Source organism: Astyanax mexicanus, chromosome 11 (assembly GCF_023375975.1).
Source record: "Astyanax mexicanus isolate ESR-SI-001 chromosome 11, AstMex3_surface, whole genome shotgun sequence".
Taxonomy (NCBI): domain Eukaryota; kingdom Metazoa; phylum Chordata; class Actinopteri; order Characiformes; family Acestrorhamphidae; genus Astyanax; species Astyanax mexicanus.
In genome coordinates this window covers 14,755,492-14,782,445 of record NC_064418.1, presented here as the reverse complement: position 1 = coordinate 14,782,445, position 26,954 = coordinate 14,755,492, and the positions used below count along the sequence as shown (strand labels likewise).

General features: G+C 37.2%; 1 protein-coding gene across 4 annotated transcripts in view; it reads right to left on the bottom strand.

The window, feature by feature from the left end:
- Positions 1 to 9,539: 9,539 nt before the first annotated feature.
- Positions 9,540 to 26,954, bottom strand: part of acvr2aa (activin A receptor type 2Aa) — a 76,386-nt gene continuing 58,971 nt past the window's right edge. For all 4 annotated transcript variants that reach the window (XM_022667920.2, XM_007250592.3, XM_022667921.2 and 1 more), the window contains 7 exons: positions 21,060 to 21,203; positions 19,858 to 20,001; positions 18,353 to 18,498; positions 17,439 to 17,553; positions 15,353 to 15,491; positions 11,717 to 11,847; positions 9,540 to 10,252 (listed from right to left, as the gene is read on the bottom strand). In XM_022667920.2, coding sequence (XP_022523641.1) covers positions 10,058 to 10,252; positions 11,717 to 11,847; positions 15,353 to 15,491; positions 17,439 to 17,553; positions 18,353 to 18,498; positions 19,858 to 20,001; positions 21,060 to 21,203 — 1,014 coding nt within the window. In that variant the 3' untranslated portion in view covers positions 9,540 to 10,057. The remainder of the gene's footprint in view (positions 10,253 to 11,716; positions 11,848 to 15,352; positions 15,492 to 17,438; positions 17,554 to 18,352; positions 18,499 to 19,857; positions 20,002 to 21,059; positions 21,204 to 26,954) is intronic.

Sequence of the window (26,954 nt, the reverse complement as noted above, 5' to 3'; positions counted from 1 at the left end):
TTAATCAAAGAATATTGTTGTGATTAATCAAATAAATTTGTTTAATCGATTGACACCACTAACAAAAACACATACAAGTGATGTATTGATTCAAACGTACTCTCATTATTCACACCAGCCTGCCATATTTGACTAAACTGGACAGCATCTAATCCGTGGTGCATTTTTAAAGAGTACTTTCACATAATAAATCAAAGGCAGTAAACGTCCACACTCTGGCATCCCTAGGCAAAGTTCAGTCACTCTGAGGGAAGCAGGGAGTTGAAATTCAGGGCAAGGAGTTTTGGAATTGTAGGGACGGCCCACTCGGGCAGTGAAGGTGTTCAGGTGTACCTGGCAAGACAGCATAAAAACAGGAGCAGAAATAGGCTACTCATGTCCAGGGTGCAAATTTGCAGGGGAGCATACTACTAACATTTTGTAATATTTTATATATATATATATATATATATATATATATATATATATATATATATATATATATATATATATTGATTGCATAAACTAAGGGGACAATTACATTACACAAAAACGTTATTTTAAGGATATTCTTGTGCATCTCAAAAAATAATTGGAAAAGTTACTTTATTTCAGTAATTCAAACCATCACTGATTGTGGAAACACACTAAACCTCAAGCAGCTTGGACTGTGTGTCTCTCCACTCTTCCTCCAGTGTCTGATTGATTTCCTTGATTTCCAAATTAAAAGCCAAATTTACTGATGCCATGCTATCTGCTTGATTTGAGAAGTAAACGCTTAAAACAGATCACTCTGTATGTAATACATCTATATAATATATGAGTTTCACATTTTGAATTGAATTACTGAAATAAAGTAACTCAACTCAAGCAACTTTCAAATATTTAATTTGATTAAGGATCTTTAAATGAATATTGTGACAATTAGAATATGAATATGAAGAAAACTATTCGAACTATACTAATTATTTAGGAAACAAGTGAAAGTGTTAAATAAATCCGAATATTTTTATATTTTAGTTTCTTAAAAGTAGCACCTCTTACATAGACAACAGCTCTTTCCAAATCTTGGCTGTATATTTTTTCAGTCAGCTTTATGAGGTAGAGTCACCTGCAATAGCTTTCAGTCAACAGCTGCGCTGAACCTTTCAAGAGTTAATTACTTTAATTTATTTAACTCTTATGAGGTTGAGTCACCTGCAATAGTTTTCAGTTAACAGCTGCGCTGAACCTTTCAAGAGTTAATTACTTTAATTTATTTAATGTGTTTGAGAGCATCAGTTGTAAAGTTGTGAAGAGGTAGAGTTGGTATTCAGTAAATAGCTCTATTTGAGTAATGTTTTAATTCATATTATGGCAAAAACTCCTCAACTATGTAAAGAAAAAGAAAAAAAAACTTTAAGAAATGAAGGTCAGCCAATACGGAAGATTTTAGAACTTTTAAAGTATCTTTAAGTGCAGCCATTAAGACCATCAAACATGTGGCTTTCTTCAGGACCACCCCTGATAAGAGACCACCTAAATGCTTCACAGAGTATTTTGGTTTATTTAACACTTTTAAGTTACTACATGTTTTCTTATGTGTTCCTTCATAGTCTGGATGACTTCAGTATTCATTTACAATGTAGGAAAAACATTTGTTGAGCTGATTAAACATTACATATCTTTAAACTGTTAGCCAGTGTATAAAAGTCAAAGTATGTGTGCGTGCAGTACACAAGTAGGTATGGTAAGGACGCAACCATCTCAGGGGTGTGACTTGAAGCTGCATGATCCAGGTGAATGATACAGTGTGAATTAGTTGTGATAAAAGTGATAGAGCTGCTGACACCTAGTGGCATGCTTGCACAGTACATGCACAATGCAGTAAACCTTATTTTTCAGTTTAAAACTGACTTGAAAATATTCTTTCTTTACTGAAATATAAAATACAGTACCAATCAAGAGTGTGGACACACCTTCTCATTCAGCGTTTGTTTATTTATTTTATTTTATGTATTTTCTACATTGTAGATTAATATTGATATACATGCGAACGATTAATTGACACATATGGAATTATGAGATAAACATTAAAAAGTGTTCGTTCTCCACAATCTCCTGACCTTAACCTGAAGAACTGAGATGGTGATTTGAGGTGATTTGGGATGAGCTGGAGCTTCAGAGCGTGAAGGAAAAGCAGCAACTATTGTTCAGCACCTCCAGAAACTCCTTTAAGACACTGAGCAAACTTTTCCAAGTGACTCTACCTGCCTAAAATAATAACACAAACAAATTGTGGTCTTGTGGATTTTTATTCAACAAGTGGAAAAAAGTACCGGTAAGTGAACCCTTGGAATTAAGATCTTAATCTTATTATTAGTCAGCGATTATTTCTGCCATGTCCTCCATCTCTAAAAACCATAGAAACAGCTGAACATGAGGTTTAAAATGCATTCAAATGTCTAGATGTTGTTTAAATTTAGATATTTAGTGATTAAATATGTAATCTGTTGTGTTTTGGCACTTTTGGAGACACAGACTAAGCTAAGTGTACACTGTATGAGTGATCCATTTACCCGTATTCCATTGCGTTTCTGTCCAAACCTGACTCAAAAATTTAGTTACAATTTCTTTAATAGAAAATAATTTATAATCAAAACTTAATGTTTCCCATTTGTTATAAATGTATTTAAATTTTCTTCCATTGTGATGCAGAACATGTTAGCATGTTAGCTAGCTCTCCACTAACCCTACTTCTCTCCCCAGTAACGTATCTAACTTGTCACTATCGGTAGTATGTTAGCTAGCTTGCCGCTAATGTTAACTTCGCTAACCTTAGTTCTCTCCCAGTAATGTTAGCTAGCTCACAGCTAATGTTAGCTAGCTCTATTCTAACCTTAGTTCTCTCCCCAGTAACGTTAGCTAGCTTGCAGCTAATGTTAGCTAGCTCTATTCTAACCTTAGTTCTCTCCCCAGTAACGTTAGCTAGCTTGCAGCTAATGTTAGCTAGCTCCATTCTAACCTTAGTTCTCTCCCCAGTAACGTTAGCTAGCTTGCGGCTAATGTTAGCTAGCTCTATTCTAACCTTAGTTCTCTCCCCAGTAACGTTAGCTAGCTTGCGGCTAATGTTAGCTAGCTCAGTTCTAACCTTAGTTCTCTCCCCAGTAATGCTAGCTAGTTCGCCACTAATGTTAGCTAGCTCTACGCTAAACTTAGTTCTCGCCCCAGTAACTCGTAGCTAATGTATTTGCTTTCCCACGCACCATTTAAAAATGTAATACCTACAAGCAAATTTACAGTGAATTTAAGACAATTGTAGATCTTAATTATCTAGATTTTAACTATGTGTTACAAATAACGATTATCAGACAATGAAATTTGTAGTAGACACATTTAAATAATCGACATTGACGATTATATCGACTAATCGTTGCAGCCCTAATTCCCATACTTTTTCTTTCCACTGTATAATAGTGGTATTAAAATATCTAGAAATGATCCCAATAATTCTTGAGACATTATATTGTTCATTAAAAAATCAGGAGTCCAGAGCAGTCACTATACTTTATTTGAAGGGAGTAGTAGCGTAAAATTTTCATCTGTACAATATGTAACAATTACTTCCAACCAGGCCCTGAATATGTTAAATACTTTAGAAGAAGAAACTCAAAATGGCAAATGTCCGGCATTAAGGTCATAATAATACAGTCGCTTGGACCCAAGACGGCCAGTTTTGGTACAATGGTGACATTCACTCAACGGCATCGAAGTGAGCAAATACTGTCACTATATATATATATATATATATATATATTTATGTATATATAAAAAAACCCAAAACAAATAAAAAACAAAACAAAACAAGAAGCGTCTTGTTTGCCAGAAAAGAAGAAGAAAAAGAAGATGTAGAAGTAGAAGAAGCGTATAGAGAACCTGCTGGTCAATTCCCAGTATGAGTTTTCACAACGTTTGCACCATGTGATCTGTTATCGTGCTACAACACTTGTTCTTTTGTTTAACGTTGAGAGTGAAACCGGGAACCCGGGAAGTCTGAGGTAAATTAATAGATCGATCTGATAATTTCTTTCTTTTCTTTCATAGGTTTTGTGTAGTGTTACATCTGACCAGTTTTTTTATTTTTTATAAATAGAGCAAAATTCAGAAATTTCAATTCAATAAAAATAATAATTCGCTTGGGCCGTGACATAAATTAATAAAACAACCTAAAATACAGATATACAAAATAAACGACAGTAAAATATTTTTGTTTTCAATAATAATATTAATAAAGGATTTTTTTTTCTTTCTTTTTTTTTTTTTTGCTTTTGAGACCATAAAAAAACAACCTCATGCTATTTTTCACAATCTAGAACATTATTCATATATACATACGGTGCACTTTCAATCCAGTCTTCTGCCAATGTATGGAAAGGGTGTGTTGTTGGGGAAGATGTACTTGTGTTTGTGGAGGTGGTGGTGGAGGTGGTGCAGGTTTGGCGTATGTGGTAAGGATAGTGGATAAAGTCGTATGTTAAAGGGTTTTCATTCCATGCTTTCACTCAAAAACCTGAACACATGGGGGTCCTCTGAAACAATGTCTGCTGTCTGAAACCAGCCTAAACTGAACCCAGCCACGTGGGGGCACCAGTTACCTACTCATACTGACTTATTTGTGTTTACAGGGCTGTCTCAAGGCATTTGGAGGCCCCAAGCAAAATGCCCCCCCCGCCTTCCTCTTTCACCCATTGGACCACAGCAAAAAACCCCACACCTCGTACTTCTTTTAGGCAATTGATTGGTTTGCTTGCCTTGTTGCAACGGGTCTGAGGGTTTAAAGCTGAATGAGAATCAAGAACTATTATACATTTTCAGATAATCTCTGAATGAGGATCGGATTCTGTGGTTACATTTGTTGACAAAATCAACAAAAAGCACTTTAACTCAAAATGCTGTGTGAAAACCAGCCCCCGTTATCCACAATAACACTGTTCAGACCCTCTACTGAGTGAGACACGCATGACTGGAAGCTACAGTGAATGGCAGCCAAGCTGTCCTTCTTTTCCCTGTTTGCATGCAGTGTTCACACTACTAGCTTAAATCTGGTTTAATTCTGTATTTTAGTCAGATTTGGGATTCGATTGTTGCTTTGTGATATTAGAGGAGTACAGGAGTACTGTGGTGAGTATGAGTCAAAGAAGTACTGACTGTCTTCATCAGGCCTACAAACAGCGTGTTCACAATACTATCTGAAATCTGGTTATTTACGTATTTTTATCTGATTTGGAATTTGATTGTTGCCTGTAAGGTAGCACTGACCAGGACTTCATCAGGCCTACAAACAGTGTGTTCTTATTAGTATCTCAAATTAGGATTGTTTCCATATTTGTCACATTCAATTTGGCTTTCATTTAGAAAAGAGTTTTGTCTCTTAAATGAGAGCAAATATAAACAATTTGTTTACACTTGCATCTCAAATCAGGATTGTATGAATCTGATTTGGAATTTGATTGCTTTCACGACTCAATTTTTGGATTTAACTTGCGACACAATAGATCAGGGACTGACCATGCCTAAGTCTTCGAATCAGGATTGTTTCTGAATTTTAATCTGATTTGGAATCTGATTGTTTTTAACGCCCTTGATTTAAACTAATTTGTGACACATTAAGTATTTAGTCTAGGCAGCACTGACCATGCCTAAGTCAGGCCTTTTGTCTGATCACAGTCTAATCAATTTAATCAGTTTGCAATTAATAGTGTCAGAGTAGTCCAATCTGTCTACAGTGTGAGCACTGTTAAAAATAAATGTATCTTGGATGAGAGTTACTGCAAACATTCTGTTCACACTTGTATGTCAAATCTGTTTTTTTGTTGTTCAATTGTCTACAGTGTAAGCGCAACCTATTTGGTCTTCACTTAAAAGGGAGTTTATCACGGACAATAATAATTTCAAAGGTAATGTTCACACTAGTATCTCAAATTTATCTCAAATTATTTCCATATTTTAATCTGATTTAGATCTGATTGTTTTACCACTCTCACTTGTCTACAATGTGAGCAAAGCCTAACTGGTCTTTCGGCCCTTTTTTTTTTTTTTGAACATTAGGACCACCTTGATTATCTCAGACAAAGCGAGAGAAAAGCGAGAGAAGTGCATCATGGCTTTTAGTGATTTAGACAAGTTGTCTGTTCAAGCTGAGAACATTATTACCATATTTATTGTAAATAAAAGCTGCTTTGCTACGATTTCACAAAACCATTTACAATCAACTTTCCCAATCATACAGATGCAGGAAACAATACTGCTGGATTGTCCTGTAGCTAGCGCTGAAAGAGAGCCCATATCTGTGCTAATGCTCATCTTCAGTGCACTAATGATTCTAATTAGGGATGCACAGGAGTAAGTGGAAATCAGAATCGGCTCATCACTGGTTGAAGAAAGTATTGCACTCAGACAGATAATTAAATCGGACTGATTTTCAAAGTAAACGGTTTAGAAGATTAAATGTGCATATTCTGGCTTCTGGGTGGTTCTTCAGGGAACTGGGGGTTCCTGAGGACTGTTTTGAGAACACTGGTTTAGGTGACTATTATTAGAACATTATTCTCTAATAATGAACTTTCATTAGTGAAAGATGTACTGGTGCTTTCCACACTGACAATTGGAAAATACGCACCAATTGTTCTGTATATATGACAAGATATTTTCTCTGCATAAGTACTTCAAGACAATTATCTCAATTTAATTTCCTCTGGATATATATCTCAACTTTCTCTGTACAATTATCTCAAGATAATTTCCTCAAGTTAATTACATCAATTTAATTTTCTCCAGATAACGCTCCCAATTTTTTTGGTAGAATTATCTCGGTTTAATTATTTCAGAAAAATTGTTTCAATTCAATTGAACTATCTCAATTGTCTCTACAATTATCTCAAAATAATTATCTCAATTTAATTATGTCAAGATTATTCTCTCAATTGAATTTTCTCTGGAAAATTATATATATTTTTTCTGTACAATTATCTCACGATCATTATCTTGATCTCGATTTAATTTTCTCTGGATAATTATCTCAATTTAATTTTCTCTGGACAGTTATTTATAATTTTATCTGTACAATTATTATTTGTTTTTCTGTTAATCAGTTTTTTGGTCAAAATTATTGTCTTAGAATGGTTTTCCCATAATAGTTACCTATTTTTTTCTGCAGTTGTATTAAACATATATATATATATATATATATATATATATATATATATATATATATATATATATATATATATATATATATTTTTTTTTTTTCTTTTTTTTTTCTTTTTTTTTTTTTCTTTTTTTTTCTGCATAACTACATAAAAATTAGGTTTTTTTTTTTTTTTTAGTTTTATTTCATATGTCAATGTTATTTCAGGGCCTCTGTAACAAATTTCTATTTTTCTGTAATGCCAACTTGGAGAGATTTATTACCCATTTCCACATTGCAAATGTTTATGAATCGGCATTGCCAAATATGCCCATTTCCCCTATTAGTGCATCCCTAATCACAATCACCAGAACTGCAGATTCAATACATTCCTCCCACAGGACACGAGCACGGGGCGATTTGGCACCTGTCCTTACGGACCACATCCACGCCAGCCGGAGCGCAGACGGACGAAAGCGGCATGTGCAAACGTCAGTGGATTGGAAATGCTATAGCCGAGAGCAGACTTCGGTCGAGATAGAGAGAGAGACAGAAAGAGAGAAACAGAGAGAGAGCTTGATTGCATACAGTCGTACGGACCTGAATGCTGTGGGATGGGTTATGAGGGGTAGCTTAAAAACAGTAAAACAAAAATCTGAATCCTATTAGCAGCTGAAGAGCAGCAGCAGCAGCACAGCCACCACAGGGTTAAACCAGAGGGGGCGCTGTTAACGGGAGAGATGGGGAAGTGATGAACTGATGAAGGCGGTGGTGTGTACTGATCAGGTCCTCATAACACCAGCAGATTATTAGTTTAATACTTCTGTGCAGTTTTTCCTGTGTAGAAATAAAGAAAGAGCACACAAATAACAGCATAAGAAGATCAGCCCCTGATCTTCAGGTAGGAGATACATGTGCAGATACTCAGATCCTCAGCTGAAAGCCCTCCTCCAAGCTTTTTGCATGGCATCAGCTAGGTTAGCACTAGCATATCACCACTTCAACGTCTCAGAACAGAATGAATAAGGTGTTATGAAGGCCTCTTGAATACGGCGACACGACGCGGACCACCAGAATGGCACCAGAGGAGAAAAGCTCGACAGGGGAAGGTGGCAGCGGGCTTCCTGAGACGTACTTAAGAGACTTAAGAGACAGTTTAATCGCTGTTGTTGCGTAAAGTAGTAGGATAGCGCTAGCCGCTCGTCTAAGGCTAGTTTCTGTGTGTTTGTTTGTTTTTTCTTTCACATATTCAGTGGTCAGTGTTCCAGTAAAGAAGGAAGCTGGTCCAGGTTGTGTTGAGGAGAAAGAACGTCTGATTGGGAGGATTCGTTGATCACAGAAGACACGGATCGAATTCAACAAAAAAAAAGGGGGATTTAAGAAAGAAAAAACGAAAAAAATCAAACAGACATGAGTGACACCCTGATTAAATACAGCAAATAGATTAATAAAAAACAAAACAAAAAAAAAAAAAACATGGTGGCGGTGGGATGGGGCGAGGTTGACGACTGCTCACGAGATTTTCACGCACAAGAGAAAGAGAAACAAATAGAAAATAAAATACAAGGCATGCACATATGTCAATTGCTGTGAGGACACTGCAAACCTATACTGGTAAGTGCTTTCATATTTTCAGAGAATTCATATTGTTCAGGGATTTTCTTCTCAACAGGTGCTGATAAAAGTCTAAAACTGATTCAACAAACTGATTCATTTTGTCACAATGCTTAGATAATAATAATAATAATAATAATAATAATAATAATAATAATAAAAAAAGAAACATCACATTTTAAACACCAGGGCAACACAGAAAATACAAAGTAATAGAAAAAAAGAAGGCAGAAGAAAACACTGGTTTATGAATGGCCATATTTTCTTGGCATAATCTGTCATATATATATATATATATATATATATATATATATATATATATATATATATATATATATATATATATATATATATATATATATATATAAATGAAGAAGTTTTTCCCACGTATTTAAAAGTTAAAAGCTTCTGCGCCCAGTGTAGGTCAACGGAAAGCTTCATATAGTTTTTTTTTGTTTGTTTCTTTTATATATAGTGTTACAAAACAAACCTGTTATTAGGATGAGAAACTGAGGTATACCTTGTCGAGAGAGGTTGGTGGTTATTTTTGACAGAAACGCTGGGAGGAAAATCCAGAGATACAAAAACCGCCGGCGACGGTTAATGCGTTCACCCTCTCGGTTGATATATTTACAGCAGCGACACACTAGACATTCAGAAGCTGTTTTGTATTGGCATTGCGAAAGTCCATTCAAACACGTTGAATGCGTTCGTTTAGAAAGCAACGTTGCCCTTTTTCTTTTTTTTTTCTTCTTGATTTCATTTTTACACTGAAATGTTGCGAGGAGTCTCTGGTTCTCTCCTTGATTTCTCAGAGAAAAAAGTGTTCTCTCTCTCTTTTTATTTCTCCTGTGGTCTCGCTCACCCATTCAAGCGCAAGAATAAAGAGGGAGACACTTCATCAGCTTCATTACGTTTTTCACGTTGTCCGTTTGTTCGCTAAAAGAAGGTGAATGTGTGTCCCGTTTGAGCTCCTCTTCTCGGACACAAACCCGTCCGTCCGTCCGTCTGTCCATCTCTCTGTCCTTTCCAGAAGGCCTTGAGACACACGTATTCACAAAACACACACAGGCACGCACACAAACGCACGCAAACCATGTCATGTAGTGTAGCTGGAGGCCCAAATTCAGCCCCGTAAAATCTAGCGCTGGTAAACTGGACCGACTGTACGCACAGCACAGTACAATCACCAGGATTATTAGCTGTCCAGAGCTCATGTCTCCGGTCCCAGACTCTTCTCTCAAGTTTATTCTGTTTATCATCTTCCACCCACGTGATTCACATGGCGTCCTCCGCTAGTCATAGGCTGGACTCTTTAGGCGGGAAGTCCACGTTGGTCACCATGGTGACGACGGTGACGATTTCCTCGGGTCCGGAGATGCTGGTCTGTCGCTGCATCTGAACCACGCGCTCCTCCACGCAGCCCGCCGAGAGACGCGCCTCCGCCTCATGATCCCAGCACTCCTCTATCGTCTCACACAGCATAGTAAGACCCTGACAGAGAGAGGACGAGAGAACGAGAGAGAGAAAGAGAGAGAGATTTAGTTTTTTATAAACATTACTCTTCTTCTCCATCTGACTAACAAAATTACCTCTACACTCAAATTAAAAAATATATATTTGCTTGCATTATTTTTATAGACCTTGCAAAGGCATTCTATATACAGTTAACCATCATATATTATTGGAAAAGTTACATAAATTTGATTTTCAGGACACTTTATATATGTATCTATTGAAAAGCTACATCTCTGCTATATCTATGTGTAGATGGTTGATATTCTAGTAAAGCTGAATTGCTTTGTGGTTTCCCCACAGGGTTCTATTCTGGGACCATTATTATTTCTTATTTGTATTAATGACTTACTTATGTCTTATATCTCAAATGTTTTTTATCCCTCTCCCCAATAATGTTTGCACATGATGCAAGTCTATTTAATTGCCATTCAAATTTCAATTCATTGATTAAGGATGCAAATAATGGTTTAGCTGTTTAAGCAACATGGTTTAAATTAAACAAACTTGACAAATTATATTATCTTAGTGGCCAAAAAAAGGAACTTGGAGAGAGCAAACAGACTGGTGTAGTAGAAAAGAAATAAATCTACTGGTATAACAAGGAGGTTTACTAGTAGTGCTAAAAAAATCTTTTTCAAAAACTACTTTTTTGTATTGCAATGTGATTAAATTTATACATAGCATCTGCTCCTCTGATTCACAAATTCAGATTTATAAAATGTATTCAAATGTTGCAAATATCCCAGAGCAATTTTATAAATTAATTTATTACAAATGCAGAGATTCATTATTCAACTAGTCAGTCTTTAGATCTTTATCTTCCTAAATTCCTTCATTTTCAATAAGATATAGGGGACTAAATTGTGGAATGATTTTAATCATTTGGCAAAAATTATCATCTAAAAAACATTATTAAAGATGTCTAAAAGATAACTATAACTGTTTTCTTGTATGTGTACATATTGACTGTTTTTTTGCTTTTGTGTTATACTGATATAATTTAATATTCTTTTGTTGAAGTCATGTTTGTTATAAAATTTAATTTTATATATATATATTTTATTTTATTAAAGTAGAGGCTTTATATAAGCCCATATCAGTTTTTTGGCCTCTACCCACACTGTATGTTATGCTATTTACATTGTATCTTCCAAAAAAGAAAGAAAGAAAATTACAACAAAAAAAGTAAATGTACAGTTAAAAGGGACATAAAGAAAAGTGAAAGAAAGAAGCCAAAAACAAAAAACGAAAAATAAGGAAAACTGGGCAAAATATGAAATGAAACAGTAAAAGAAAGAAAGAAAATAATCGTGAGAGAAAGTAAGAAATGAAAGAATAAAAAAAGTAAGAAAAAGAAAGCAAAACAGAACACAGCAGTAACCCCCACTAAAACCGGCCCACAGGGTAACAGTAATTACAGCTCTGTGTTTATAAACTTACAGCATGCTTCTGCCAGCACTCTCGCAGAGTGGGCCGCAGCTTTTTATGGACCACCACCTCCTGCATGTCCTCCAGGGTGGGGTGCTGGCCCACCTCTTCCTCAAACGGCAGCATGTACTCGTCCACAGGACCTGTCAGAAGAACAAGCAGGAGGTCATCATTCCACACCACAGAAACTTCAGAACCAAAAGCTTTCAATTTTGACAGTGGCAGGTGGCAAGTCTAGATGCATGTCTTTTGTATGAAATTCAAGGGCAGTGGGTCAAGGCAAAACTTAAATAAAGCTTGACTGGGTTCTAACTGTTTTTCTGAGCTGGATTACTCACTGATAGCTAATGACCGGCCAAGGGCACCACACTGATAGAATACCACTGGGTGAATGGACAAATGGATGGATCACCATTAGGGGTGGGAATCACAGGGCATCTCATGATACAATATTATCACAAATGATACTATGATTCTGTGATACATGATATATTGCAAGACAATTTTCTTTTATTCTTACTGAGAAGGATAAAATACTCCTAAATAGGCAAATTGTAAAAATGATGGATTTATTGGTGTCAGTTTCACAAAATTTGATAACCAATATTCGCAGGTTTCTCATTTGATTATAGTGCCCCCATGTGGAGTGATGAAGCAAAACAAATCAAATCAAATCGGAAAGCGAGTCTTAGGGTGTTTAGAGCACCTATGTTTTAATTAAACTATCCAAATTGGACTGATACATTGCTAATGCTAATATTAGATCGGTGCATCCCTAGTTAAATCTGATGGGCAGTTACAGAAAGTCAATGAATAAAGTTACAGGCCTGAACAACTAAAGGGAGAGTGTATATACATAATATACATTAATATATTCATCTTTATTTTCTTTCTCTTCAAACCACTTTTATCAAAGTTTTTATTTACTATTGGACAGAACTAAATGATATGACATAAATATTAAGGCCACGACTCATTTTGCGTACGGGAGTGACCATGAGCTAAAAGACTACAATCCCCAGCACTCTACGGACTACAAATGCGGTGAGGTCACGTCACACGTGCGTCTGTCTACATGGAGGGTACCATGTAACCTTGAGGGTAACATGGCCCTTCAAACGGGGATTTTTCAGAGGCACACTCTAGCTAGCCAACTTCCCAATTCCACCTTTAATGGAGCAACCGACAGCAGAGGCTGCAGCACTTAAGGTGGAACAGGAAAATAAACTAAAATAAAAGCTAATAAAATCTCCTAATCACAGAGGAATTAAGGAATTGACAATAACAATTAGTCGCTGGACCACCTGCCCCATTTTTAAAGACATTCGATCCCCTAAATTGAACTAGTTAAGCAGCAGCTAGGTTGCTGAACTTTAGAACTCCACTGCTATCACATGAGACCGGCTGGGCCACCTAGAGGTTCTTTATGATTTATAGCAATTCTTAGGCGGAGGAATTTACCCCTTCGTCTTGAAAGGGTTACACTCAAAATAAGGGGTAGGGGTACACATGGAAATGTGATTGGGCCCAAATGTTATCAAAACCAGCAAAAATATTTAAAGCTAGAATCCTTTTTTAAATGTTTTTCATATCTTGGCTGCTCTAGTTGCTTAGAGGAGGTGCAGCAAATCAGTGCACTCACTACACAAGGCAAGAGCTTAAGCTCTACTGAAGTATAAGGTGACACAAAGTCCTGTAAGAATGTGTTAACAATGGCAATGTCAGCCAAACCCTGTCAGCCAAAGAGAAGAAGTGGCTGGGCTTGAGTCATGTTGCTGTGCAACTTGTTAGTCTTACAGTGGCTTTGAGTCCTGCTGGACATGGATTAACTATTTAATTCTGAAACAAAAGGTAGTTCTTTTAAAGCCCCCGTCTACTAGGGTTGTAAAATACTGACAAAAAATATGATTTGCAATAACACTGGATATCTGAAATTAATGCGAAACACATAAATGAATTAAGATCCAAAATTAGTTTAAGCTCCTCTAAGTTTTTTTGAAACCTTGACTGCACTGATTTTTGGTCGATTATCAACTAAACGATAGGTTAAGTAGTAAAAAATAAACAAAACATCTCAATGCTTTGATATATCAATATTTTTTACACCCCCATAGAATAAATAGTTTTCTCTGGAACATATTCACTATTACATTTTAAAAAATATATTTATGTCACATTATCATCAAGTTCTACCCCCTTATTTTGATGAGTCTATTCACTACATTTCCCATCCTTGAGCATCTGGTTTGTTTTTTCATGTGTGAAAAATTAAAACAGTAGTAGACAAGGGCTTTACATTAAATTAAAAACAGTAATGTAATTTCTTCTTGTAAATTCCATTATTGCTTTTAGGTAAATAAAGGTTTGATTATTACTCTTAGGAAACAAATATTACTGTATTGACTTTTTTTTTATAAGAATGTTGATATCTTTATTACTTAAAGAACACCAATCCAGCTGTACATTTCATTACAACATTTGTCAACATCCTGTTTAATTAAACGACGTGCAGCAAAAAATGAATAAGAATCACTGTACTATACATGAAAGAGTATTTAAATAGCAGAATCTGCATTTACTAAAGCTTTTTTTACGGCATGTTAAAAATATGATAAATACTGTGTATCGTGAAAATATCTTTTAATATTGTGATATAATATTTTCACCATATCGCCCAGCTCTATCGGCACACGATTACGCACAGGAAGGGTGGTGGCTTTTATACTGTTCATACTGTTATCAGAATTGTATTCTATCAGCCAATCAAACAACAAGCTGCTCACACAATTGATCTGATTACATTTTAAACCTGATCTCAATACTTTACTTTTTCACACTATTAATTAACGTCTATTTTTATACATAAGGCGCACTGGACTGTGGACGTGGACGCATTTTAAGAGACACTATGAGAAACTTCTTATTCAGCAGGTCTTGCCGCTGGGTGGTGGTGGTGATGTGGGTTAGCTAACTAAGTTAAGTAAAGCTAAGTTAAGTAAACAAAACTGTAATAAAAAAGACCTTCTTTTAAAGTCAAACGAGTGCTGGATGTAAACCTACACAGATTTCTTTCATGAAAAAACTGTTTATTTGGGTGGGTAAAGCGCTTCAATTTATTTACAGTAAGCTTAGATTTCTGTATTCCTCCAGCACTAAGGCTGGAGCATTAGCATTATAGGCTAACCACTAGCAGTTAGTGGCTAATGCCGCCTGACAGCGCTACACTAAGGAACCCTGAGTGGCTAATGCTACTCCAGCCCCGGTGCTGGAGAACTAAACTGAAACTCCTGTATATAAGAGTGTACTTCAGCAGAGTTCATACATAAGGCACACTGGATTATAATGTGTACTGACAATTTTAAGTGCGCCTTATATTGCAAAAAAATATGGTATTCAAAATTGACTCTGGACTCTCTGTATGGGTTTAATAAATCACTAGGAAATGCTGTATCACATAGAAATATCAGATCTTACATTCTGATCCAGGTCACCTCGACTTGGAGCAGATTGTAAAGCAAGGAAAGCCCCAATCTCTAAATTCATCACTGATTATATATTATTTAAAACTGTCCTAAAAGCATCAGAAGGAATGACCAGTTAGCTCTGAAGCTAAAGGTTCTTTTTAACCATAGCTCTCTTCACTCTTACCGTCTGCAGCGGTGCAGCGGGAGGCCAGTTCCCACAGCACCAGACCCACGGCGTACATGTCTATCCTGAGGAAGGCGTCTCTCTGGAAATTGATGGCCCCCTCCAACACCTCTGGAGCCATATAGCGCCTGGTTCCCACCTGCACACACAAAGCATCAACAAAACCAGGATAAGCACAACATGTAGCATAAAACACTGTATATACTGCAAAGCTTCTCATTCTCATTCCACTGCGTCCCTGCTTCAGCACACCTGATTCAACTTAGCAGGTAATTATCCAGCTCTCGATGAGCAGGGTCAGAGCTATCAGAGCCAGAAAAACACCAACCTCTGAACAGAACGCCACAATCCACAAAAACACACGTACAGCACCAGTTATCTCTCTCAAGCTGGATCCTGACTATATACAACATGCTGTTATATAGAAATATGGGCAGAATGGACCAAATGTAGGTGTCGTTTATAGGTGTGCAATGTACTTTTGAACACTGTTCTAGGTAACAGTGTGTAACACAGAGTCAGAAGTCATCAAATATTTGCACTGAAAACATTTCGGAATCAACCGGAGATCCGATTTAAACCTATAGTTATTTACACAAGAGAGCTAACGCTAACAAGATTGTGTTAACAGAGCTGTAAGCTCTTTAGCTAGACAGTGTCAGCTCTGCTGCAGCCCGGGTTCAGCGCTGCCTGTGGGCGGTGGAATTGTGTTCTTTAGAATGATGGTGCTCAAATATTCCAGACTTTCGGGATAAATTGGGGAGATTGGGCTGAAAGGTGGACAGTAGAGACAATTACTCCAACAAAAAATTATTATTAATATTACTCATATTAATAGGTAAATACACAGCTTTCTCCTAATATGCATTTTTTTTTACTGGCGTATAACCATTTAAATCTATCATCCACATGCAGTATGAGTCAAAAGTTTGGACACACATTCTCATTCAATTGTTTCCTTTTTTTTCTTCCTACATTGTATATGCTGTAAATACTGAAGTCATCCAGACAACGAAGAAACACATAAGAAATCCTGTAGTAACTTAAAACACTCTGCACACTTGTGGTTTCTGAGGCTGGTAACTCTGATGAACTTATCCTGTGCAACAGAAGAAACTCTTGGACTTCCTTTTCTCTGGTAGGTCTGATGAGAGCCAGTTTTATAATAACATTTTGATGGTCTTTTCAACTAAACTTACTTAGGATACTTTGAAAGTTCTCGATTTTCTGAGCTTCATTTCTTAAAATATTTTTTTCTTTACTTAGTTGAGTAGTTTTTGCCATAATATGGGTTAGAACATTACTCAAATAGGGCTATTCACTGTATACCAGCTCTACCTCTTCACAACTTTACAACTCTCAATGCTCAACTCTCATGCTCTCAAACACATTAAGAGACAAGAAATTCAATAATTTCCTCTTGACAAGTTCAGCACAGCTGTTAACTAAAAGCCTGAATTCCAGGTGACTCTACCTCATAAAGCTGACTGATAAAATCCTTTATATAATATTCTACAATGCAGAATATTTTAATCTAATAAGAAAACTTCTAAATTTAAGGTTTCCAAACTTTTGTCTGGTACTGTACAATCAAAGTTCTTTCAGTAGACATATGTTTTGTACTTCCCTTACACCACCATCAGAACATACATTTACATCAATTTAAATTCAGACTTAAAACCTATTCATTTGGGCTGTATTACTGTGATAAGTGTTTGATAAATTCCTTATTCTTCTAGATTTTTTAATGCACCAAACAATTCCTGGTTGACTGAATATATCAGTGGTGAGGGTGTATCCATCACATCCTGTAATGATGGGACTTCCCAGCAGAAGCTAAGCTGTTTGGCCGGGCCTGAGCTGAGATATGTGTGAGATATTTGCAGTTCCAGCTCGAGTGAGGCTGTTCTCCCCAGCGTACCTGCAAACAGCCAAGCTCCTCACACCGGCGCTCACAAACGCCTACACACAGAGCACAGCGCTGTAATCTAGCAACCATCTGTAGCGCTTTATCTGAGCCGAGCCGCTGAACCACTACAGGCCGAACATCTGCGGCCCCGCCCCTCCCCTCCTGACGGGAACTCACTTGTCCGTGTGTGTCCCCGGCTGACTTCCCGGCCTCGAACCTCAGGGCCAGGCCAAAGTCAGCGATGCAGACCGTCAGGTTAGCCTTCAGCAGCACGTTCTTACTCTTAATGTCCCTGCATGGGTGAACACACACACACACACATAAGAATGCAACATTATGTATACATATATACAGCTCTGGAGAGAAAAAAAAATATTTTTTTTAAATATAGAGTTTTTTTTTTTTACCACATTGAAAACCCCTGGAATATAATCAAGAAGAAGATGGATGATCACATGCCATCAAACCACCAAGCTAAACTGATGTCAATTTTGCACCAGGAGTAAAGGCATAAAGTTATCCAAAAGCAGTGTGTAAGACTGGTGGAGGAAAACATGCCAAAAGGCATGAAAACTGTGATTAAAAATCAGGGTTATTCAACTAAATATTGATTTCTGAACTATTAAAACTTTATGAATATGAACTTGTTTTCTTTGCATTATTTGGGGTCTGAAAGCTCTGCATCTTTTTATTTTGTTATTTCAGCCATTTCTAATTGTCTGCAAATAAATGCTCTAAATGACAATATTTTTATTTGAAATTTGAAAGTTTATAGAATAAAACAACGTTCATTTTACTCAAAATCAGAAAAACTGATTCCGAAACTGAAGTGGTCTCTTAATTTTTTAATTAAGAGCTGTATATTGCACAAAATTCTGATATTATATTTTCAGAATGCAGAGGCACAGAGAGAGTTGTGGCTTAAGGAAACCTACAGTAAATTAAATCACAGCTATTATTATTATTATTATTATTATTATTATTAAATGAAAGCCAAACATATCTCCTACACACCGCCGGCTTTGGCTTGTTTAACTATTTGTGGCTAAATGCATTATACTCTGTCATGGGTGAGTTTCAGGGGGGCTGACCTGTGGGCGACTGCAGGCTTGTGTCCATCCCTGAGGCCTGGGATGTCAGCATGGAGGTAAGCCAGACCTCGTGCCATGGTCTGGGCGATGTGGCACAGCTCGTTCCACGTTACCACGTTGGCCTTCAGATAATCGGTCAGGGAGCCCTGGAGAAGAGAGGAACGAGAACGAACGAGAGAGAGAGAGAGAGAGAGAGAGGCCGTGAGGCACTGGCTTCCTCTACAGCGTGGAGAAAGAATTCTAAACGGCTTGTATGAAGGATCTGTCAGGGACGTGTCCATTCAAAACAACACAAAGAATTCTGCAACATCATATTGAGTAGGAGGCGCCGAGCGCTCTGGAATGCCATCTAGACTAGTTGTTAATCTGCCATGACTCTTTAATTTAGGTACAATGGGACCGATACAGATCAGATGTGTAGTCTGAGAGTTAATTGCAGTGATAACGGTGATCCTCCGAGTCATTTTAGACCAGGAACGGCCTTAATCTACCAGCCCTAAACGTCATCCGCATGTGATCAGCCGCGCTCTGTAATTACAGCCATTAATCACGCTATAATGACGAAGTGCGCCCTTTGAAATCGTAGCTTGTTTTTATGTCTCTGCCGTTAATGCGTGTTTCATTAAGCATGCCTCCATAATGGAAAAGGACTTTAAACATTAAATATTTATGATCCTCTTACGAGCTACCCTCATCTACCTCTAGAGGGCAGAGGGGAGCACTCAGCCTCCAGTCCTGAAAAAAAAAAAGGCATGCACAAGTGAAAGTTTTACAGGCTTAATGTGATGCAAGGCCTCTTACACAAATACTGCACTAATAAATGTGCTGAATTGTTTTTTTGTTTTGTTTTGTTTTGTTTTTATACTGTACTTTGCTGACTGTATTATTTCTCATATTTCTGTATTCATTTTATCATAATGTTTTGTCACCTGTTTAAGTGCAAACATGCCACAGTTATGCAAAAGTATTCATACACCTTGAACTTTTACTTACACTTTTTATCACCTTACAACCACAAAGGTAAATGTATTTCAATGTGATTTTAACAGTTGCTGCTTTTTCAGTTGAAGCTCTAGCTCATCCCAAATTACCTATCTCAGTTAGGTTTAGGTCAGGGGATTGTGATGTTTTTTAACCGTTTGTTGCGTAATTCTATATGTGTTCCTTAATAGTTTTCATTTATTTAATATATTAATTTACAACGCAGAAAACAAAATAATAATAAAAGAATTGTGTCCAAACATTTGACTGGTACTGTATGTAGTGTTTTTTGCTTTACTGCAATTGTGCAGTTTGTAGATAAAAAAAAAAAAGCTTATGGAAAATCTGTACACAAAAAACAAAACTCCCTAACAATCCAGATAGAAAAAAACTGATTTCAAAGGATTTAATAGGACCCTAATTATCTATTTTAGTACATATGCTAAATACAATGTATACAAATGTGTGAATGTGAATGGTAGTAAACCTCTCCAAGCTTGTCTATGGTATAAGTGAGTAATTACCTTTTCATGGTAAGCCGTAATGAGCCACAACTCAATGTCCAGGTTAGCTCCTCTCTTCTCCGCACCCATGAAGTGGAGGATGTTCTCGTGTCTCATGCCGGGCAGATTATAGATCTCATACTCATTCTGCCAGGATTGCTTGTCCTGAAGAAAAAAAACAAAAACAAAATCACTGTGCTGAACTAAAACACCAGATAAAAAATACGTTCCATGTTTTATGATCAATCAGATGTGATGGTTTGATGGTAAAGTGATACATTTAAATCCTTTGGCAAAAAAAATGTTCATCTATAAAACATTCTAAAATATGTCTAAAAGATCCTTTGACAAATACACTGAATTAAAAAAAAAATAAAAATGTTTCATATTATTGGAATTTAATACTCTTTTGTTGAATTTACGTATTTATTATATATTTTTTATATTATTAAGGTAGAGGATTTATATAAGCCCATATCATTTTTTTCCCCTCTGCTCACACTGTTTATGCCCTTTATGTTTTGTGAGTTTTTTTATTGTGCAGAAATAAAATTCCAAATTATTATAGTATGTGCCAAACTGATAAAACATTCAGTATAAAAAAGTTACCACCCATAGTGGACAGAGCAGATGATCATGACTGGTGGCGTCTGGCTAGAATTGTCCACGTGAATGGCATGTGCCAAAAGATATGGGACAAGTCTTAGTCCTGTGTCCAATGAAATTTGGCATGTAAGTTTTTTGTCTCATTATTTAAATTTTGATTATTATTTTTCTCATTATTTTTGAATTTTGTGCTCTGAGCCTTGTTTAACCCACAAAAAATAAATAAATAAGAATTATCAGTGCCTGACATTAAATAAAGCTGTCAAATTAAATATATGCAGAGTCTTATTATAAAAAAGAATCACAAAATGACATTCAAATAATAATAATAAAAAAAACTAAAGTCATAAATCTCAGCTTCTAGTCTTCCAAGACCTAACCTTTGCTCTACACCAATGCCGTGCTTCGTAAGCTTTTCTGAATCTGGTGCAATACAGCTGCAATAGAAGAGGATTCAACACAGCCATTCGAGTTCACTAGCGGGCACCAAAGCTCTGTCACTCTTTTGGCCAGGTAGGCAGAGTAATTGTCAGTTGTGGAGAGTGTAAGCTTGGCAGATTAAACTCTCCAGCTCTGTGAGCTGATTTCCCGGCCTTGGCCAGGGCTCCTTCACGCACCTGAATGGGGAAGATCTTGACGGCCACGTAGTCATTCAGCAGCTGGGCCTTCCACACGCAGCCGAACCGACCCCTGGCTTTGACCTCCAGCAACTGCAGCGGCTTCTGGCCGAGGATGGGTGAAGGGGGCATGGGGCCAGGGTCCTGAAAGACACAGAGCAAGTGGAGGGCGTGAGGTCAGGGACGACGTGTTATTGATACACTAGACTGGATGTTTGGTTGGAACACATCTGTTACAGGCTGCTACAGTACTGTGATTACTTTAAAGCTCTTTTTTATTATCACTTCCACAGCGAGGGGTTGTTTTATCATTTTATTGTTGCATGGAAAGCGATCAGGTTATAACAGGGAGCTGTTTTGGTTCCCCGGAGAACAATCAGTCCGTGGAAACTGTGTTTTCCACCAGGATTTGAAGCAATTAGGTGTGATAGTGCACAGCAAACAATTGACCATCTGTTATATAATAGCCCTGCTCATTTCCCAGCTTCCACACATGTACAGTACAGTAAATAGCATCAAAAATATTCTGATTAAAATGGGTCTCATCAGGACTGCCTCAGGAAGGAAAGAAAGACCAAGAGTTATCGCTTTTACCAGCCTCAGAAACAGACTTAAGTTTGGACACATCTTCTCATTTATTGTTTTTTCTTTATTTCCTCATTTAATTTATTTTCTATATTGTAGATTACTGAATTACGTAGTAAACAAAAAAATAGGTGTCCCTCCACAATCCCCTAAACTAAACCCTGAGATGGGTAATTTGAGGTGATTTGGGATGAGCTGGAGCTTCACAGTGTGTATAGGAAAAGCAGCAGCTATTGTTCAGCACCTCCAGGAACTGATAGAAACTGGAATGAACAGTGATGCTGTTAGTTATGTGTCAGCAATTACGTCTAATTAGTAATATTGTTCTAATTGCCTAGGATCGTGCATAGGATCACTGATCTGTATGTATTTAAGATAAAGCATTTTATTTTAAGGCCATGTTGGAATAAACACTACTTACTATTGTTGTTGATTTTTGGACAGTTTTCTTTACATTTTAGTGGACCTGAAACCTAAATAAATAAACTAAAATGTCACACAACAACAATTCTGTGATTAATCAGAATTAAGATCATGATTCATTTGTTTTATTGCATATAATGTATTTTTGGGAGGGAGACAGTAATAGTGTATAGTGTAGTGTGGTGTAGTTTAGGCCTGGCAGACTAGACTTAGACTAGACTTTTTTTTTTTTTTTACTGTATTTTAATATCTCAAGCTAGTTTTGATTCTTTTTAAATGAGAATATTTTAAGAATATTTAAATTACTCAGTTGCTGGGTTACTGAGTTTAAATAATTTAATGGAGGACATAAACACTAATGTAGCTGTATAGATCAAATTTTTTTGGAAAGTGAAAATGTTGTGTGTGTGTGCGTGTGTGTGCGTGTGCAGCAGCATTCTCAGTGCGCTAGTCTATAATGAACTTCCGGAGTAACAACGCAACTTTAATTTCATAATGCATGCAAAATTACATTTAAATTATATATTAGAATTCAGACACTCATAGAAAAATGCCCAACATACTCAATAGTGCCCTAAAATGTAAGTAGGGATTTAATTTGGTCCCAGACACAGTGTAAAATACATTTGTATAGATATCAATTAGTCTACATACTAGAACAGCATAGTCTGATATGTTAATTCAAAAAGGATTCATGGGGCTGGAATTGTGAAAGAGTGACTCAGGGCGCATGAGATCATCATTTTCACACATTTACACACATGTTCACCACAGAGTCCAGACCTTAACCTTATTGAGAATCTTTGGAATGTGCTGGAGAAGGCTTTGTGCAGTGGTCAGACTCTACCATCATCAATGCTGCTGCAAGATCTTGGTGAAAATTAATGCAACACTGGATTGAAATAGATCATGTGACATTGCAGAAGCTTATCAATGCTTAACCATGTCACAGCAAATATGTGCTACAATCAAAGCTAAAGGCGGTCCAATGTAATATATATATATATATATATATATATATATATATATATATATATATATATAGAGAGAGAGAGAGAGAGAGTGTGACCTTTTTTTTTGGCCAGACAGTGTACTACAGTCTACTACAGTCGTCTGTACTATAGTATAGCCAGAATAGTAAATAATAAAAGTCTACTTGCAATGCACTGACGTGAAAGTGTTTTTTTTAATAGAATTTGTACTGTATATTCAGTGTATCAATATTACACTATATATTTTCATCATCTAATGCTTTTCCCCCAAGGAAGAACATTTGCCAGAGACCAAAATTAAGCCACAGCGCTGCTACAGTATCCTGTCAATAATGCAGGCCAACATTGCACCGCTGAGCCGCGTAAAGCTTTGACAGAAGGGGCTTATGGGAGTTGGAGTTCTGAGCTTGTTAAATATAATCCATAGCTGCTGTAAGTGGACTACTGGGCTGATGAGGAGCTGACCCAGTTTGGAGAGCTGTGGAATGCACTGGCTGGTGGGGGGAACCCTGTACTGCGCTGGAATCAGGGAACCACAACAGCCGAATTAAAGCGACAATGACAGAAACGGCAGCAGACGAGCGATGGCGTTGGGTTGCTTTTGGTTCAAACAACAAGATTGAGAATGTGAGAAAATGCCCACTGTCCTGTGCATTGTTTACTAAGCGAAAGAGGTAAACAAATAAACAAACAAACAAACAAAGAAGCCACTGCCTACAGCGAACCCTGTACCACATGTTGGCAGTGTGCACACGGTCGCGGTCGGTCGGGTGCAAGTGTGTGCGAGTATGTGCATGCACGCACACCCCGTCCACACCCAACCCAATGACATTTTCTGACCAATTAACCTCTGTCAGCAGAAAAACAATGGAGCATTTTCTTTGCTCCAAGAGCGCTTATCAAATAAGCTAATCCCTGCTATTCATCTGTAGCCAGCCAGAGAGACGCACTGTTTGCTGGCCTCCCCCCAAACTCCCCTCGCAGAGCTGGTCGCGCTGCTGCAAGCCTTCTGGTATTTGTGTGGGGGTATGTACCAAAATCAAGGCACATTATCCAATAGGGGAGCGCAATACAGAGGAGCTACAACAACATTACAATATTACACTGTATTTTTGTGAAAAAGAATGTAGACAAAACAATGCATTTTTGAAAATTAATTTCAATAATATACTACTAAAACAAAACATGTTTTATACAGTGCATCAGTTTTTAAACATTCAGTAGAAAAAAATGAGGTATCAAAAAAACAAAAATCTGCTATTTTTCTACAAAAAAACAAAACAACAACAAAAAAAAAAGCAATCACAGTCACGAAATGAGTGAAGTAAGACATTTCACTTGCTAAGGTTTAGCTTTTTGCAGTGTTTCAAGCAAAGCTTTTGAAGCTGATGTCTGTAAGTTTTGGGATTTAGGGCCCTCTCTGGTGAGAATGGGTTATTGCACAGAGCATGCGGAAGAATCATTTCAAACTGGGTGGGTGTGATGCGTTCTCCTTTCAGAGCGGATAAATCCGATTGCAGGTTATGTTCAGAGAGAGAGAGTGTGCGCTCAGTCAAAACTTCCCTACTTTGTTTCTTAGTTTTTTCTATGGGTCAATGACCTGATGAGCACTGAGTTTCCCCTTCTGAAGTCTCCATTGCTCCACCAGTTGCTCGCGTTCAGAAAACTGAGCCGGATCCTCTTTTAGAGGCTGTACATGTGACGTAAGTACGTAAAGACGCATGAAGTGGCCAAAAGAAGCCCCACGAAAAGCGACCCCAGTTTTTAGAATAAATATACTGTAAATATACAGGTTACATTAAACACAATATTTCGTCCCTTGTCCACTCAGAAATGCTTCTGCTTTTCAGTTTACCATTTTATTACATGGTATTTGAAACCTCTCTATTCTACGTATGAACTTTTTGTAATGGCTGTATTTAGTTTGAATGAATGAACAGTATCTAGAGTATTTTGAATAACTGAACATTTTGTAAAGTTAAGAAAAAAGAAAAAATTCCAAATAAAATTAAATTGCCAAATAAAGTGCCTTTAGCAGTGCACATTGAGAGCATCAGTGCAACAATAGTTGATTATTATTAAATTTGGACACAATGTTAAAAAAAAAACAAAAAACTGGCAGATTAACATTATAAAGTCTAAAAATGAAAAAGACAAAAAAATATATAATATTAATAATAATTTTAGAATAACGGCAACAATACAATGTTAAAAATTCCATGATGGAGCAGGATAAAAGAAGGAGGCTGTTTTTGTTGAATATAACGTGTGGGCTCTGGTGCTAGAACACCTGTGTTTAAGAGTCTGGACAGAAGTAGGGCAAATGTAGAGCAGCTATGCTCTTATGGCTGGCCTACATTTCTTAAAAAAATAAAATAAAAATAAATAAATAAATAAAAAAAGAGAGAGAGAAATAAATAAAGAAATAATGGCCGCAGGAAAGGATTCGGGTGTCCCCGAAATCGAGACTCCAAAGCATATGGATCTGGGTTGTGTGCCGCCTTCTAGCCGGTTGGTCCTCAAGGAATTTTACACTGGAGAGAAAGCAGATGAAGCAACTGCTTGATGGGCCAAAAGGGCAGAACATCCATCATGTTGGAAAAGCCAGACAGGGAAGAGAAAGGGAATACACGTCCGAGATTGAGTTGCTTTCGCTGTTACCCAAAACTGTTACCCTGCACTGAAATAGCTGACACAGAAAGAGTGGAAGAGCGTGGATGGGAGGGATCAAAGAAAGAACAACACACGCCCTTACCCTTCATTCTCCCCGTCGCCGCGCGCACAATAGCCGGGGTCATGTTGACTTTTCCATTTGACCAAATGTCAGTCACTGAGCAGGCACAAGCAGGGAGGAATGACAATGGCTCTTTATGGCAGCGTTATGAAGTGCCTCTTGTAGCGAGGGAAAGAAGAAACACAAGGGTCGCTCACCTGAAATGTAAGAAGACGGCCTTATTCCCTGGACACTCGGGGAGGATATTGGATGTCGATGTGCGAGGGTTACAAGGGCTCGTGTTGTTTAAGAGTCAAACAAACTAGACACCAGTGGAAAATGTCCAGGAGCGACTGACCTGTCTGTTTCTTCATTGTATTGTCAGTATCTCCTGACATGCACCTACTGCACCCAAACCCTGACAAGTTTCCAATTATTTACAGGAATGCTTCACCCGTAAATCTCTGAGAACGGCGGGAACCAGTTGGAGCAAGTTCGCTTTATGCAAATAAGTCTGGCTAACTGGTCCAGACTAGCTGCATTTTAGAGGTGAACATCCCAAAATAAATGGTAGCACTTGAGCTAATTACAGTTACAAATGAGATGAAAAGCAAGGTGTTTTGGAACAGGTAAATATGACATAAAACATAAGTCCTAGAAAAAGATAAAGAGAACCAGGTTCAACAAAAGAGAAACATATTATACTTCTGTCCATGAACTGAATCTCAAGAGAGAGTGGGTCATGCAGCAAGACAATGACCATAGTTACACAATTAGTTCTACCAAAGAATGGCTAAAGAACAAATCTAATGTTTTGAAATGGCCAAGTTGAATTTCTGATCGTAATCCAATCAAAATGTTGAGGAAGGACCTCCTTGTTAAAGCTGATCTTTACGGAGGAATGGGCTAAAATTCCTGCAAACCGATGTGAAGCACTGATCAACAGTTACCAGAAACATTACTAATATGTGATATATGGATCATTTTCCTTAATAAATAAATGACCAAGAATGACATTTTTGTCTCAGTTGTTTAACTGGGTTCTCTTCATCTACTTTTAGGACTTGCAGTGTAAAAATAACTTTTTTTTTCAAGCAGCAATTTTTTTTTATTTGACAGTGCATGACCTGCAGTGTCACTACTGCGTGTGTGTACATTGCAATGGCGATTCTGAAACGATAT